The sequence below is a fragment of the Pristiophorus japonicus genome, chromosome 22 (assembly GCF_044704955.1).
Source record: "Pristiophorus japonicus isolate sPriJap1 chromosome 22, sPriJap1.hap1, whole genome shotgun sequence".
Taxonomy (NCBI): domain Eukaryota; kingdom Metazoa; phylum Chordata; class Chondrichthyes; family Pristiophoridae; genus Pristiophorus; species Pristiophorus japonicus.
The window spans coordinates 20,575,264-20,590,324 of NC_091998.1; the positions used below are offsets into that span (position 1 = coordinate 20,575,264).

At 44.7% G+C, this 15,061-nt stretch overlaps 1 protein-coding gene across 2 annotated transcripts in view; it reads right to left on the bottom strand.

Moving 5' to 3' along the window:
• mtg1 (mitochondrial ribosome-associated GTPase 1) overlaps window positions 1-14,365 on the bottom strand; it is a 34,633-nt gene extending 20,268 nt beyond the window's left edge. For both annotated transcript variants that reach the window (XR_011588330.1, XM_070865378.1), the window contains exons 1-6: window positions 14,085-14,365; window positions 5,802-5,868; window positions 4,143-4,245; window positions 2,528-2,614; window positions 1,508-1,564; window positions 267-357 (exon numbers count right to left, since the gene is read on the bottom strand). Coding sequence is in view for 1 of the 2 variants with exons in the window: in XM_070865378.1 (XP_070721479.1) it covers window positions 267-357; window positions 1,508-1,564; window positions 2,528-2,614; window positions 4,143-4,245; window positions 5,802-5,868; window positions 14,085-14,184 (505 nt within the window). In the remaining variant the exon portion in view is untranslated. The remainder of the gene's footprint in view (window positions 1-266; window positions 358-1,507; window positions 1,565-2,527; window positions 2,615-4,142; window positions 4,246-5,801; window positions 5,869-14,084) is intronic.
• Between the last annotated feature and the right edge of the window lie 696 nt (window positions 14,366-15,061).

Consider the following 15,061-nt stretch of genomic DNA (forward strand, 5'->3'; position numbering starts at 1 on the left):
CAGTGAGGCCCTAGGTCTTTAGCCCATATCACTCTGGAATCAGCCACTATGCCCTCACAGCCTCAGTAGCCCTTACCCCCCCCATTGCTCACTTAATTCTGTGATGAGTTCTTAAAAAGAATAAAGCAGTTTAAAAAGGAAATTTGGTAAACAGGTAGTTTCATGTGCGTATACTCCGATAGCAGATTCAGTTAGTACGGTTATCAACAGCAGTTTCTGCAGACAGTTTCATGCTCATGTAAGAAGGTTGAATAAATATACCACACCTTTCTTTAAATACATTCTTCGCATGGCATTAATGAGGGACGACTTCCCAACATTTGGTACACCGATTACCATCAAGCAATACTCCAAGTTCTACAGGAAAACAAGATCAGTGACAAAATTTCGCCATATTCTAAATGACCGAGAGCGCCCTAATTCTAAATGACCAGGCTTGCATGTTCTAGATATTCTATCAATGTAACTGCAACTAGCCACAGTTAGTACAGAAATCCATCACAGTGGTGACCTGATAGTTATAAATTCAAAATATTTAATCAATCATGAGAAAAAGCCATTCCCTCTGGTACTCCAACTCTCCTATTATAGCATTTGGCCTCATTCAGAACCTCCCTAATGATTTTGCTTCCACTGCCCTGACAGAAAATGTTTCCAGAGAATTATCACTCTTCCCAATATCTATTATAAAAACAAGTTCTCACTAATTTACACTCATGTCCTGCTTTCCTGGTTTAATATGAACTGATGGCAGATTTTCTCTTTTGAATAGCAGCCTTGCAACTCACTCCTCAATCTACAAGTAATATCGGATTTAATGTGATGAACAGGGAGCTTTGGTCACAATTCTGAAAAATTCGATGTAGTTTAATATTTATATATGGGAAACTGTCAGTCATTTCAATTTTTGGTTACTACAAACCATGGTGAATCACAATATCTACTCTCCACGCCACCTGAGACCATATGACCTCCTGGGAAAGGCAAAAACCCAGGCCAATTTGGGAGAGGGAAATTGTCTGGGAAACACCTCTCTGACCTATCTAGGCGATCGAAACTAGTCCATGTTTAATTGATTCTGCTGGTTAGGCAATTACGTGCAAACATTTGCACTGTTTTATTTTGAACTTCAACTCAGCACTTTATGATCAGACGTCACACAGCTCCAACAACCCCATGTATTGGTCCGAACAGTGGCTGTTGTGAACCAATCGTATGTGAATTAAACTCTCACAAACGTAGTCATTAGGAAGCACCTCACATATGTTATGTTATGCAAGCCACCGCCCCAATACTCCTGCATTTCTCTAGTGACTCCCATATACCTGAACACACGCTCACAGAAATACTGTTGACTGTAACCTAACTGATTCAGAATCATGTGGTTTACATACAATAGTTTGCACATGAATACGTGATTTTTGTATGTGGTATGTATGCAAGCTGGCAGTTCTGACTTTAAGCCACTGAGTGCATATTATAAGCAATAACTACTCAAGCTCCTTACCTCTGTTCTATGATACCGGTCATTGTTCTGAATGAGGTCTGTAACAGCAGGAACAATCTGCCAAAATTCCAAAAGCAGCAATTAATGAGTAAGCCGAAAACCTAAAAAGATAATGGTCTAAATTTTGCGGTAGCTAATGACGACGAACATTTTAATTTAAAGTTAAAAAGGAACAGGCAAACCTAGAACACCTTGACATTTGTAACAACTGTAACTTTCCTATCAGTTTTTTAAAAAAATACCTGTAGTAGAAATTTCACCAGCCGGGAAATACCAGTGATTAGAACTCTTTGCATAAATGGAAATATCCAAGGACAGGGTTCGGCTTTTCCGACTTCCATGTTGTTGGCCTCCACTGCTCTAAAACCAGGCAGCAGTGGTAAAACAGAATCCATTTTCTTTATTGAAGATGCAATTCACCTGACAAGAAATCAGGATCATTATAAAATTTGATCTGGGAACTGCAGGCTAAAAGTGCCTCCAGAGTTAAAGTGCAGCCCTGTCATGCAAGTATGGGCTACAAGGCTGCCATAAGTGAAATGTCAGTCTCAGTAGCTGAGAGTTTCCACTTTGGTGGAATCCTGACATATCTGCAGAGGGGTGGGACTTCCAGTTGCCCGTTTGCCCCAATGCTGACATGAGCCGATATAGTGGGCCTGGGCAGGATTCTTGGCTGCCACAGGTCGTTCATCATGGGGGGAGGGAAGAGGGGGTGTCTCCAGGGCAGCTGAAGAGGGGCCAGGTTTTAGGTAAAGTTTTTAAATGATGAAGCAGGGTTCAGGAGGGTAATCATTGTTGAGTGAATTCCCACCACAGCAACACAGGCTGTCATTCCATCATTCCAGTCACTTTGAATACATCCATATTTGGGTGGATATCCTGAATGGACACCATCACTTCCGTGGGGGAAAATGCTGAAGGTAGGACCTGACCATCAGGGAGCGAGCAGAATGGCTCTCCGGCAGATCTTTCATCCGGCCCATCCCTTCAAATAAATTCAAATGCAGGCTATGAACTCACTCTCTTTATGTGTACGTCCCTCTCCCGCAGGCAGTCTGTGAAGAGGACATTTTGGATTCCTTTTTGTTCCAACTGTCTCAGGACTCTCTACATAACAACAAACAAACAATGATCGCCTTGTAGCAAGATGTTTATACTGTATTAAAGAATACTGTGTTAAATCAATTCATTACATTGCTAATGTGTGATCATACTTGTATTTGGCTTCAGTCAAATGCTAAATTTTATTCTCCATCTCTCAATTCAATGCTTCTCAGAACTAAGACTACCAAATATAGTTCTCACATCAGGGTATTCTGCTGCGGACTGAGGGACTTTTCCAACATTACAACAGTAACTACACTGGAAAAGTACTTCATTGGTTGTAATGCACATTGGGATATCCTGAGGATGTGAAAGGTGCTATATAAATGTAAATATTTTATTTATGGTTATTTCAGAAAGGAGGACTTAGCTCCTATTCTATAAGCTGTATTTGATTCCGGAACCTAGAAGAAAATGGCTTTATAATTGTTATATAATACAAGCATAGCAAATATTTATAACATAATCGCCCAAAATATCCATGAAGCTGTTTGTCTCAAATCTCATTGTCCACGAGATCCTACTCTAGAACATGAGGAAGACAAAGCTAACTTGATTTTCAAAAGGTTTGTGACTTTCCACATTATATTAATGATACTACATTGTGTTTAGTAATTCGATGCATCTATTTGCACTGCACTTTTTTTTGACAGACATGCATTCCTCCCCCGCCCCCCCGAATCATTGACTCCACATGGTGCCAAGAAGCAGGACTTGAAGCCAGAGTCTGCCGACCTGATCTCAGCAGGCAGCTGAGGGGATCCGTGGGCGGTGGTCCAAGAGCAGAGGGCAGAGAAGCGGCGGGGGGCAGAGAGGGGGGGTGGGGGGCGGAAGAGAGAGAGAGCGCGAGAGACTAAGGGAGGAGAGAGAGAGAGAGAGAGAGAGAGAGAGAGAGAGACGAAGGGAGGGGAGAGAGAGAGAGAGAGAGACGAAGGGAGGGGAGAGAGAGAGAGAGAGAGAGAGACTAAGGGAGGGGAGAGAGAGAGAGAGAGAGAGAGAGAGAGAGAGACTAAGGGAGGGGAGAGAGAGAGAGAGACTAAGGGAGGGGAAAGAGAGAGAGAGAGAGAGACTGGGGGATGTGGGGGGCGGAGAGAGAGCGACTGGGAGAGAGAGAGACTGGGATATATTTGAACTGGGTAAGGCACTTTGGCTGGCCCTTGCTGTCTTCTGGAGAGCTCTGTCCTCTGTCACTTCAGAAAGTCAAAGTGGATCGAGTTACAATTTGCAAAGTCAGTGGGACCTTAGATCTAGAAATAGTTAAGTGCAGCAAGATGACAAGAGTCAGGGCACGGCATCGTAGAGTGGAACTGTTTGGATTGACGCACACAGGGCAAGTTTCCAAACTCAGTAGGTCAAAGTCTAGCCGTCACAGCTGTATGCCTCTCCACAGGAAGGAAGGGAAAAACCACAGCTCACCATGAACGGCTCTTACATTTTTCCCCAATTAGAAATAGTTATCATCTGGGAAAAAAACTGGGATACAGCATGCAGTTACAGTGCAACCCGTAGTTCGACGTGTTACAGTACAGACCTGTTTATCTGTTAGATCAGCTAGGTCCATTTTGTTCAGCACCAGTAGATGTGGTCTGATGTCCAAGGTCTCCTGAAACACAGGGTTCCGGCCAGACAAAGGAATGTAATATTGATGGTCAAGGATTGTTGTATGTTGTTTTATAGCCACAGAGACTGAAACTTTCCTTGAAGCAAAGTCACAAAGTGCTGTATTCACCCTTTCTACCGCAGACACCAAATTATCCCTCACCATCAGCTGGTTATGGTGTTCCTCTGTTTGGTCCCTTTAAATTTGTTGTAGTGGTTGTATATGCACTCTCTTTTCTGGTGGAGCAACTGGTGATCAGCCTGCATGGGACCTCTCGATCGATGCGCGGCCATGCACCAGGGGTAACGCTGCTCTCCAGTGATATTGGAATATCCCAATCACTAGTTTCTAACATGCGATGGGGGAATTTTCTCATTGAAACTGTTGTACAGACCGGGAAGGACCTCGGCTTGATCCAATGGCTTATGTTGAGTAAACTGGTCTTGGCCAGGATTGAGGTCGGAATGTCACTGGCTAAATATCCTGCCAACTCTCCCACAACAGCCCCTTGGGTGAGGTACCTGTGGAACTGTACTTGGCAAAGGACCAATGTCCAGGCGATGGTGGAGAGGCATTGTTGGAGGATGGTGTGGTCAACCAAGTCAAAGGCTGCAGCCTTTGAAGGACAGAAAAGGGATAGTTTACAACGGTCACAGTCACAAAGGATGTTATTGGTACTTCGATAAGAGCCGTTTCAGTGGCGGGGCGGAAATCTGATTAGAGGGGTTCAAACATGGAGTTCTGGGACAGATGTGTACATATCTGGAGGGAAAGATGAGCACGGATTTGGAAGGCGATAACACATTCAGGGACTTTGGCAGGAAAGGGAGGTTGGAGATGGGGCGGTAGTTTGCAAAGACAGAGGGGTCAAAGGTTGTCTTTTTGAGCAGCGGGGTGATGACAGCAGATTTGAAGGAGAGGGGAACAGTACCGTTAACAATATCAGTTAACATGGGTGCCAGGAAGGGAAGTTGGGTGGTCAGCAGTTTAGTGGGAATAGGGTCGAGTGAGCAGGAGGTGGGCCTTATGGACAAGATGAGCTCGGAGAGGGCGTGAGGGGAGATAGGAGAGAAACTGGGGCAGGGGGGAACGTTAGAGGAAGTTTGGCTTGGTGGGCTAGGGGAAGGGAGGGAAGCAGAAGAGGCAGCTAAATGGATGGTTCTGACCTTAGTGACAAAGGTGGTCATGAGCTCCTCGCACTTGTTGTTGGGAGGTGAGGTGGAGGAGGCAGGTAGGGGGGGGGGGTTTAAGAAGACGATTTGCAGTAGAGAAAATAAGCCGGGAGTTATCTTTGCATTCCAGGATGACTTTACACCAGGAGTGAAGCCCTGCTGAAATTGCCCTATCATTCTAATTTTACCATGATGCTGATAGTGGGCTAAACAAATTGGGCCAAAGAAGGGTTTAAAGTATGCGAAGCAAGTATATATTGTGTGGGACAACTAAATAATTGATGAACTTTGTATATTACTTTAAAGTATTAGTTAAGTGCACTGCCATTTTTTATTTCAAATGCCGAATTTTGCAGGTGCTTAAGTATCTAAGTAGATTTTGAGGTAAACTGTTGAAAAGAGTACAATCATAAAGGATATCCTGGCATCATGAACTTCAATAATACAATCCACATTTTTCAGACGGGTTTGCATCTTTTTAAGTCCTAGAGTAAAATACAACAGAAACAGGCTTCAGGTTATGGACTGTAGTTCTGTAAGGTAAAAAGAATCGACCTGTATCCCCATTATTTGCAAAATAAGTCTAAATGTGCGCTCGCGATTCCCAAACTCAATTATGCTGTCAAGGAAAGCACTTGTTTGATAGCATGGGGGAAGAGTTTCACGAAGGTGCTCTTGCTTCCTGGTCATAGCTCTGGCAGAAGAGCCGTGGAAGCCCCATAGAAACTCATCCAGCTCTCCCCGAGTGAAAAGGCTAACATTGAAGAGTTGCTCACATCAGCTGCTCCCAACTACCTCCTGGAAGCCAGTCAGTGTAACATTGGCAGAGGTAAGCAAGGCAGCCCCTTCAGCCAAGATAAGTTGCGTGGCAGAAGGAAATTTTGTATTTTTGACTTGAAATGCCTTATTAAAGACTGAGCGAATTGTTACAAGAAAGCAATTCAAGCGAACATCATCTCTGAGATCCAAACTCCAGTCCAGCTCAGGCCTGTGGAAGAAAGCCTCCTCTGTTAACACTGTCAAGATCCAATGTGCAGTGCGTTTGGCAGCCTTAACCCAGCAACTAGTGGGTTAAATACACAGCACAAAAGGTCCCTACAATTGGGCACAAGCCAACATACTCACTCGGTGGCCACTAGAATGGCTGGCATAGATAATGGAAGCATTCACACTGGGGCAGCAAATGTGCTTTTCTGAGACACACTGAGACAGAGTAAAAGGAGCTTTATTTTCCACCTGTCGCAGAAAATGTAGGAATCCAGTGACAGGCCGACAGACATTCATTCATGGTCCCCATGGGGTCCAAATGTTTCAATTTCAAAACCTACGGTCTTAAGAAGCCAATACACCCCAGCCACAAGCTTAAGCATCCCCTTACCAGTACGCCGTGTCTACAGTGTGCACTAACTGCAGGATTCATTGCAAAAATTCGCCAAGACTTCTTTGGCAGTACCTCCAAAACCCACAACCTCCTTCACCGAGAAGGGCACAGGCAGCAGATGGCTGGCAACACCATCACCTCTAAATTCCCTTCCACATTGCACACTATCATGAGCTGGGACAATATATCGTTGTTCCTTCATTGTTGCTGGGTCAAAATCCTGGAACTCCCTACTCAACAACATTGTGGGAGCACCTTTACCCAGTGGACTGCAGCGGTTCAAGAAGACTGACCACCAACTTCACAATGGCATGTAGGAATAGGCTTATAAATGCTGACTGTACCAGCGACACCCACATCCCAAGAATGGATATAAAAAAAAAATCTGTGGGGCACCGTTTTGCATCTGGCACCAAGGTATTTCTGTTTCATTGAACAATTGAAATAGTGACCAGACTTCAAAGGAAGGTGCATTGAATTTTGACATTTACACAAAAAAAATATGTTGAAACAAAATTTCAAGTAAGTTCAGTGGAGATGTTCAACAATGCTATGGTTGGGAGCTACTTAAAACTCCATTAGTCATGCCTGATTTTCCAGGAATAAAGACTTACATCAACCAGGCTGTGACAATACAAGGAACTAAGCAATAAAGCTACGATTATAAGAAAATAAGAAAGATAAAAGAAAGCTGAAGAATGATCCATCAGGTCAGTCTGAACAGATCACACAAAACTCAACAGGCTAGAAAAAGGAAAAATTAACAGAAAGGACACAATTGATGAGCAAGGGTGTGGACAGTGACACAAGTGATTGTAGACTTGATTTATGTCATTAAGGACACTTGTGTGATGATGTAATAAAGATATGTGACAACCTAATAAAGATATGCCCAAATGCATGGGGAGCCTCTATATTTATGCAGATCATGACTGACTGGTATTAACTACCCTGCTGGATTGCGTGTTTTAGTGTCCTATTACTAATGGTTGTGTTTCAGATTTCCAGCATCCACAATATTTTTCATTTGTTTGTGATTATGTGTTGTGAATTGTTTTTATCAATGTGAATGAATATGATACTTGAGCCAGTCCAGATTTTGAGTGTGGCACTTTGCAAGATAACTTTCCCTGGCCCTGTCGATGGGCTGCCCCGACCTGTGTGAAAACACCACCGCAGATCGGGGCTATAAATAGAGCTGGAGCGCTGGGCCCTGCAATATTGTGGGCGCAGGTGCGGCGAATGAGGGTATGGGGCCCAGAAGAGCTGAGGGCCCAGAGGCAGCACAGGCCAGCCCACAATGCGATAAGTGTGCGCACTAGGTCCGTGCAGCAGAACAAGTCTCCAGTTGTCTTGGTTCAACCCTTGCCGTTGGATAAAGGCCTAGTTCTGTCGAGCCCGTGTGGTGGCTGATGTGCAACGGTCACCACACGTTAAAAAAATCCACTGCACAGGCATCTTCCACCCCCTCAATTGGAGTTCAGGACTAGAACATCGGGTCCTTCATTGAACCATCTGTGAACTCTTGTGGAAGCAAGTCATCCTCGTTCGAGGGACCACCTATGATGATGACTAATGGTTGATTGTTAATAGAAGTACATGCCATTATAGCCTCAATGTTGTTGCTAAATAGTCAACATCCATGAAATAAAAACAGAAAATGCTGGAAATCTCAGCAGCTCAGGCAGCATCTGTGGAGAGAACATTTCGGGTCTGTGACCCTTCGTCAGAAGTGGAAAAGTTCGAAATGTAACAGATTCTTAAGTTCAGGGGTACTGAAAGGGGGAGGGGTGGGAAGGGCAAGAGGGAAGGTCTGTGATTGGGTGGAAGGCAGGAGAGATTAGAAAGACAAAAGGGATGATGGCCAAAAATGAGATGGTAATGGCACAAGTCAGGAAACAAAAGATGAGTCTAGATGGAGTGTGAATGGTGGAGTCATCACACGCTGCCATGGAAAAGAAAAAAAAAGAGGGGGGGTTTTCATGAAGCCTGGTTAATCTTCCATTTATTCAATGAAACAGTAAAGCATACATGCCAGTGTGACAGAGTAAAGGCTCTCTGGGAAATACATTGGGCCAGATTTTTGGCTTTCGGGGTTTTTCGCTGAAAACGGTAGCGATACGTGAAACTTACCATTTTCGCTGTACTACCGTTTTTAGGCCGAACTTTCGGCCTTTACGGCATCGGTAAGGGAGGCGTTGCACGATAATTCACGGTGCAAACCGCAAGTTTCGGCAACTTTAGTCAAGGGTCGCTTGCGCTGCGAGAGAGGCCTTGGGAGGGGGGAATAAATTCAAAAAAACATTCCAAAAACATTTACAAGACCCTTAACTAAGTTATCACTGCAAAAAAATTAAAAAGTTCTTACTGCTGCTGGCAGGGCTGCACTGACAGGTTTGACCTGTCGCTATTCTGGTACGGGTCGGGAGAGTGCCGAAACTCAGTCACAAACGCAATCCGCGTCGTTGCACATCGGCGCACCTCTCCCCGGCAGTACTTGGAAGCGCCGCCGCAAACAGGTACCCGGGCTTTGTGACGGGGTTTTTGCCGTGGAGGGCCAAATCGCGGCGAAAACCCGGTCGCAAAGCTCTCGAAAATCGGGCCCATTAGCCCAAGACCATAGGTTTGCAAACTGTCTCTGTACTATAGGAAGCAAAGTGGTTTTCGGATTCCTGTCCATGCGTCATTAGATTGGCATTTTTCTGTATGTGTTGACTTATTGGCATATTACTTATTTTCTTATAATCATAGCTTTATTGCTCAACTCCTTATATTGTCACAGCCTAGTTGATGAAAGTCTTTATTCCTGGAAAATCAGTTCTAATATGAGGGCATTACTTCTGTTGCTATATACTAATAAAAAGACATGCTCTACAATGACAGCACTGTATTCCTTTGGGTAGCTAGCACTGTCTTTTGGAAGTTAGGATATAGGGTCATTGAAGTAGATCAATATTTCAAAGCAATTCCACCCCCCCACCCACACACACACAGCCCCCCCCCCACCCCCACCCTCCCACACCCCCACACTGCTCGAGCCTAATGTCTATACAGGGGTATCTCTGTCCTTACTTTCAGATGGATTGCAAGCTTTTCTTTTCTTGCTCCCGGTCTAGGTTTATGAGGATAATTAATTAACTTTTTGGCAGTGGAGATATAAATTAGCAATACACAAGCTGTTCATCACCTTTAAGTTTTAAGAGGAGATCTGACTGATCACACATCACAAGGCTCAAGCACTGCTACAAAATCTTAAAAGACACATTCAAAATGATAGGTGTGTTTGACGCAATGTTTCACAGATAGGGTTCTTCAGCTACGAGCTTTGAGGAAGCCTACAATTACAGAGCACGACAGCTTTTGTTGTGACTGTGGGTGACAGTGGAGGTGCTGAACGGGTCAAATGTGGAGACCCCACAGCTGTCGACATGGGATATGTACCCGTGACATAGCTTACACAATCATTTACACGTATGGAGCTGTGTTTCATTCTCTACAAACTGATAGTATAAATCAAAATGCCGTGCATTTCATTTTTAAATCACGAGTGGTCACTCAATGACACTTGTTGGCTCTAGACTTGTCTTGCTATTAGTGTTTAAACAAATCTTTACTGGCCATCACTCTTAGTTAAAACTGAATCAGAGCTGTCAATATGAAGGAAAATAATAGGACCAGCAATTTGCAAATCTATTCAACATGTGTCAAATGATACAAGTGCCATTTTCAAATCATAAATTGACAGTTACTTAGTAGGTCTTGACTCCAGTTTAATTTCTGCTTTTAAAAACGTTACTATCGCTGTCAGATTAATAGCAAAACTGTCATCAGTGATGTGATATAGACTAATATGTCATTTAAACACATCACGCTGCGTTTATTTTTCTAAAACAATACAGAGAGTCACTTGTATGGTGTCATTTGCTGAGTCCAGATTCAAATTTAGTGTACTTGTCCAAACAAAAATTTGGTGAATATTACTGCCAAGAGGAACCTTAGAGGAATATACAAGATATAAAACAGCATAAATTGGGAGTACTGCAGCATAAGTTGAGGCACGAGAACATAGGTGTATAAGCTACAACAGGCAAAATGACAATTTGGATAGGTATCAGTAGGGCCTTCTTCATGCAACATGCAGATTTGGCTTGACTCAGTGATGTTCACTCTCACCTGGGACGTTAACATATACACTAAGCTGGCACTAACCAGTAAAACTCTGAAGCAGGACTGATTCCTGGGATGGGGCATTCTGTAGACTAGGTCTATATTCCCTAGAGTTTAGAAGAATGAGAGGTGATCTCATTGAAACATATAACATTCTTAAGGAGTTTGACAGTGTAGATGCTGAGAGGATGTTTTCCCTGGCTGGAGAGTTTAGAACTAGAGGTTACAGTCTCAGGATAAGGGGTCAACCATTTAGGACTAGGATGAGGAGACATTTCTTCAAAGCGTTGTGAATCTTTGGAATTATCTACCCCTGGGAGCTCTGGATGCTCAGTCTTTGCGTCTATTTAAGATTGAGATCGATAAATTTTTGGATACCAAGGGACTCGAGGGATATGGGGATAGGGCAGGAAGGTGGAGTTGAGGTAGAAGATCAGCCATGATCTTATTGAATGGCGGAGCAGGCTCAAGAGGCTGAATGGCCTAGCAGGCTCAAGAGGCTGAATGGCCTACACCTGCTCCTAATTCTTATGTTCACTGCATTGTTATAGAGATCCTTCTGCCTGTCCAGGTGGTGCTATCCAAAGAAAAGCAACACAACCAGAAATAGATTAACTGATGATTCATCCCATTTGCCATCATGTCGGATCCTGCATTAATTGGCTGTCGAATGATTTGAGATGCTCAGAGTGTTAAGGTTCTACTGGAATTTTTTCTAGGTAGAGTAATGGAGATTAACTCAGGATAGTTGAAGAAATATTTGCATTTGTATAGTGCCTTTCATGATCGCATGATGCCCCAAGTGCTTTACAGCCAACAAAGTACTTTTAAAGTGTAGACAGTGTTGCAATGCAAGAAGCGTCGCAGCCAAATTGTGCACAGCAAGGTCCCACAAACAGCAATGTGATAACGACCAGATAATATATTTTAGGTGTTGATTGCGATATAAATAATGGCCAGAACACGGGGGAGAAGACCCCTGCTCTTCTTCAAAATTGTGGGATCTTTTACATCCACCTGGGAGGGCAGACGGGGCCTTGGGTTAACGTCTCATCCAAAAGACACCTCCCAACAATGCAGCACTCCTTCACTACCGCAATATAATGTCGCCTGGATTATGAGCTCAAATGTGGAACTTGAACCCACAATCTTCCGACTCAGAGGCAAGAGCACTACCACTGAGCCACGGCTGACATTATGATGTGATTTGAGGGGAGAGGGGGGAACAAGCAGCACAAGCTATGATGGGCTCAATGGCCTCTTTCATCTGTATCTATTTTTTAAATTATATCAGAGCTGCCAAAAGTGGGCAGGGGGCTTGCAATCCCATTGAAACATGGAGCTTGAATCGTTACAAATGATTTGCACGGTGCATGTCCATTGTTAACTGAACACTAGATGGGAGTGAGCACATTGTAGCAATTAATTCTACACTGGCTAATTGTGGTCTCTTGCGCATCCACGATTTTAAATCACTCAACCATTGGCGACCGTGCCTTCAGCTGCCTCGACCCGAAGGTCTGGAATTCTCCCTGAAACTCTCCACCACTCTTTAACCCCTGTACGTCGCTCATTAAAACCTACCTCTTTGACCAAGGTTTTGGCCCCCTGTCGTAATATCTCATGTGGCTCAGGGTCAGATTTTGTTTGATAAAGCTCCTATGAAGCACCTTGGGACATCTCATTTGGTTAAAGGCACTATATAAATGCAAGTTGTTGTTACACCTATGTCAGCTGTGGCTCATGGGGAATCACTCTCTCCACTGAACCAGAAGGTTGTGAGTTCAAGTCCCACTCCAGAGACTGGAGCACAAAATCTAGGCTGACAGTGCAGTACTGAGGGAGTGCTGTCTTTCGGATGAGATGAGCCACCGTCTGCTCTCTCAGGTGAATGTAAAGGGTCTCATGACACTATTTCGAAGAAGCAGGGGAGTTATCCCCGGTGTCCTGGCCAATATTTATCCCTCAAGCACCATCACTATAACAGATTATATGGTCATAATCATATTGCTGTTTGTGGGAGCTTGCGCTTGCTGTGTGAAAATCATCACAAGAGTGTTTGAAGACCAGTCCCTCAAAACTGTCACCAAGCTCAATATCTACAGGGCCGTAGTAATACCCGCCCTCCTGTATGGCTCAGAGACGTGGACCATGTACAGTAGACACCTCAAGTCGCTGGAGAAATACCACCAGTGATGCCTCTGCAAGATCCTGCAAATCCCCTGGGAGGATAGGCGCACAAACGTTTGCGTCCTCGTCCAGGCCAACATCTCCAGCACTGAAGCACTGACCACACTTGATCAGCTCCGCTGGGCAGGCCACGTAGTTCGCATGCCAGACACGAGACTCCCAAAGCAAGCACTCTACTCGGAACTTGTCGACTGCAAACGAGCCAAAGGTGGGCAGAGGAAACGTTACAAGGACACCCTCAAAGCCTCCCTGATAAAGTGCGACATCCCGACTGACACCTGGGAGTCCCTGGCCATAAACCGCCCTAAGTGGAGGAAGTGCATCTGGGAGGGCGCTGAGCATCTTGAGTATCGTCGCCGACAGCATGCAGAAATCAAGTGCAGGCAGCGGAAGGAGCGTGCGGCAAACCACCCTTTCCCTCAACGACTGTCTGTCCACCTGTGACAGAGACTGTGGTTCTCATATAGGTGTTCAGCCACCTAAGAACTCATGCTAAGAGTGGAAGCAAGTCTTCCTCGATTCCGAGGGACTGCCTATGATGATGCATTTCCTACATTACAACACTTCAAAAAAAGCACTTCACTGTAAAGCGCTTTGGGACATCCGCCGGTCGTGCAAATCGCTATATAAATTGCAAATAACAATGGAAAATGCTGGAAGTCTCAGCATTTTCTGTTTTTATTTAAGATTCCAGCCTCCACAGTATTTTGCTTTTATATAAATGCAAATCTTTCTTTCACTGCTCTTCTTGGGAGTGGGATATTCTAGAGGGTCTGGAAATAAAAACAGTCAGTTATTAACACCAATTTGGACTAAACAACACAGCAAGTCACATTTGGGTCAGCCCAGTGACTGACAGTCCACAGCAGCCGCAGATTAACCATGTCAATGAACGCTGAGTGAGCAGTGATGTGAGAGGCCCAGGCCCAGGCCCCGGCCTCCATTAATTTAATCCCCCCGCACCTTTCGCCATGTGTCCGGGGAACCATTTGGCCACGTCGCGGTTGCCGAAGTCGAAGCTGTGGCGGGCCCGGAGGGCGGCCTGCGCCGTTCGGCAGCTCATGAGCTTGGCGCTGGGGCCAAAGCGCCTCTCTCTTCTCCCTCCTTGCGGCTTAGCCCGGCTCGCTGCCTTCGCCGTTGCCCCGGGAGACCGGGGGGCCCAGGGACCGTCTTCCAATCACCGCGACCCAGCAACAGCGCACAGGCAACAAATGCCCAGTGATGCCCAAAGCACAACACTGCAAATCTCAAATGCGCAAACAGACAATGCTGGAAACACTCAGCAGGTCAAGCAGCATCTACACCCAAAGGTCATCGACCTGTAACAGTGGCCCTGAATTTACAATATGTCAATTTATTATTTGTTTTAAATTACATTTTTGTGTTAAATAATTCATTAAATTCCATTTTGATTAATTTTAAATAGATGGTGTTTTAAAACTTTTTTTTTAAAAAAGTGCCTTGTGTTTTTTTGGTGGGGTATGCCCATTCATAGAAACATAGAAAATAAGTGCAGGAGTAGGCCATTCGGCCCCTCGAGCCTACACCACCATTCAACAAGATCATGGCTGATCATTCCCTCAGTGGCCCTTTCCTGCTTTCTCTATAGAAACATGTGGTGATTCTGTACAACTATTTTAGTTGCAATACTTTGAACAAGTGCCCCCTGATTAAAGGGGAGGGGGGGGGGGCACACTCCAAAACCGTTTCAGGTGCTCCCTTGTTTTTTTATATATTTTTTTTCCCGCGGGCACCAAAACACAAATTATACAAGTGCCCACTGGCTAAAAGGTGTGTGGGGGGCGGGGGGGACACACTAAAACCAGCACAACAAACAAACTAAACTTTATACAATAATGATCAAATTAAAATTTGGTTGCCGGTGGTGATGAAGCACTCCAGTCCCTCCGGCACCCACCTCTCGCGGAAGGCTGCAAGCG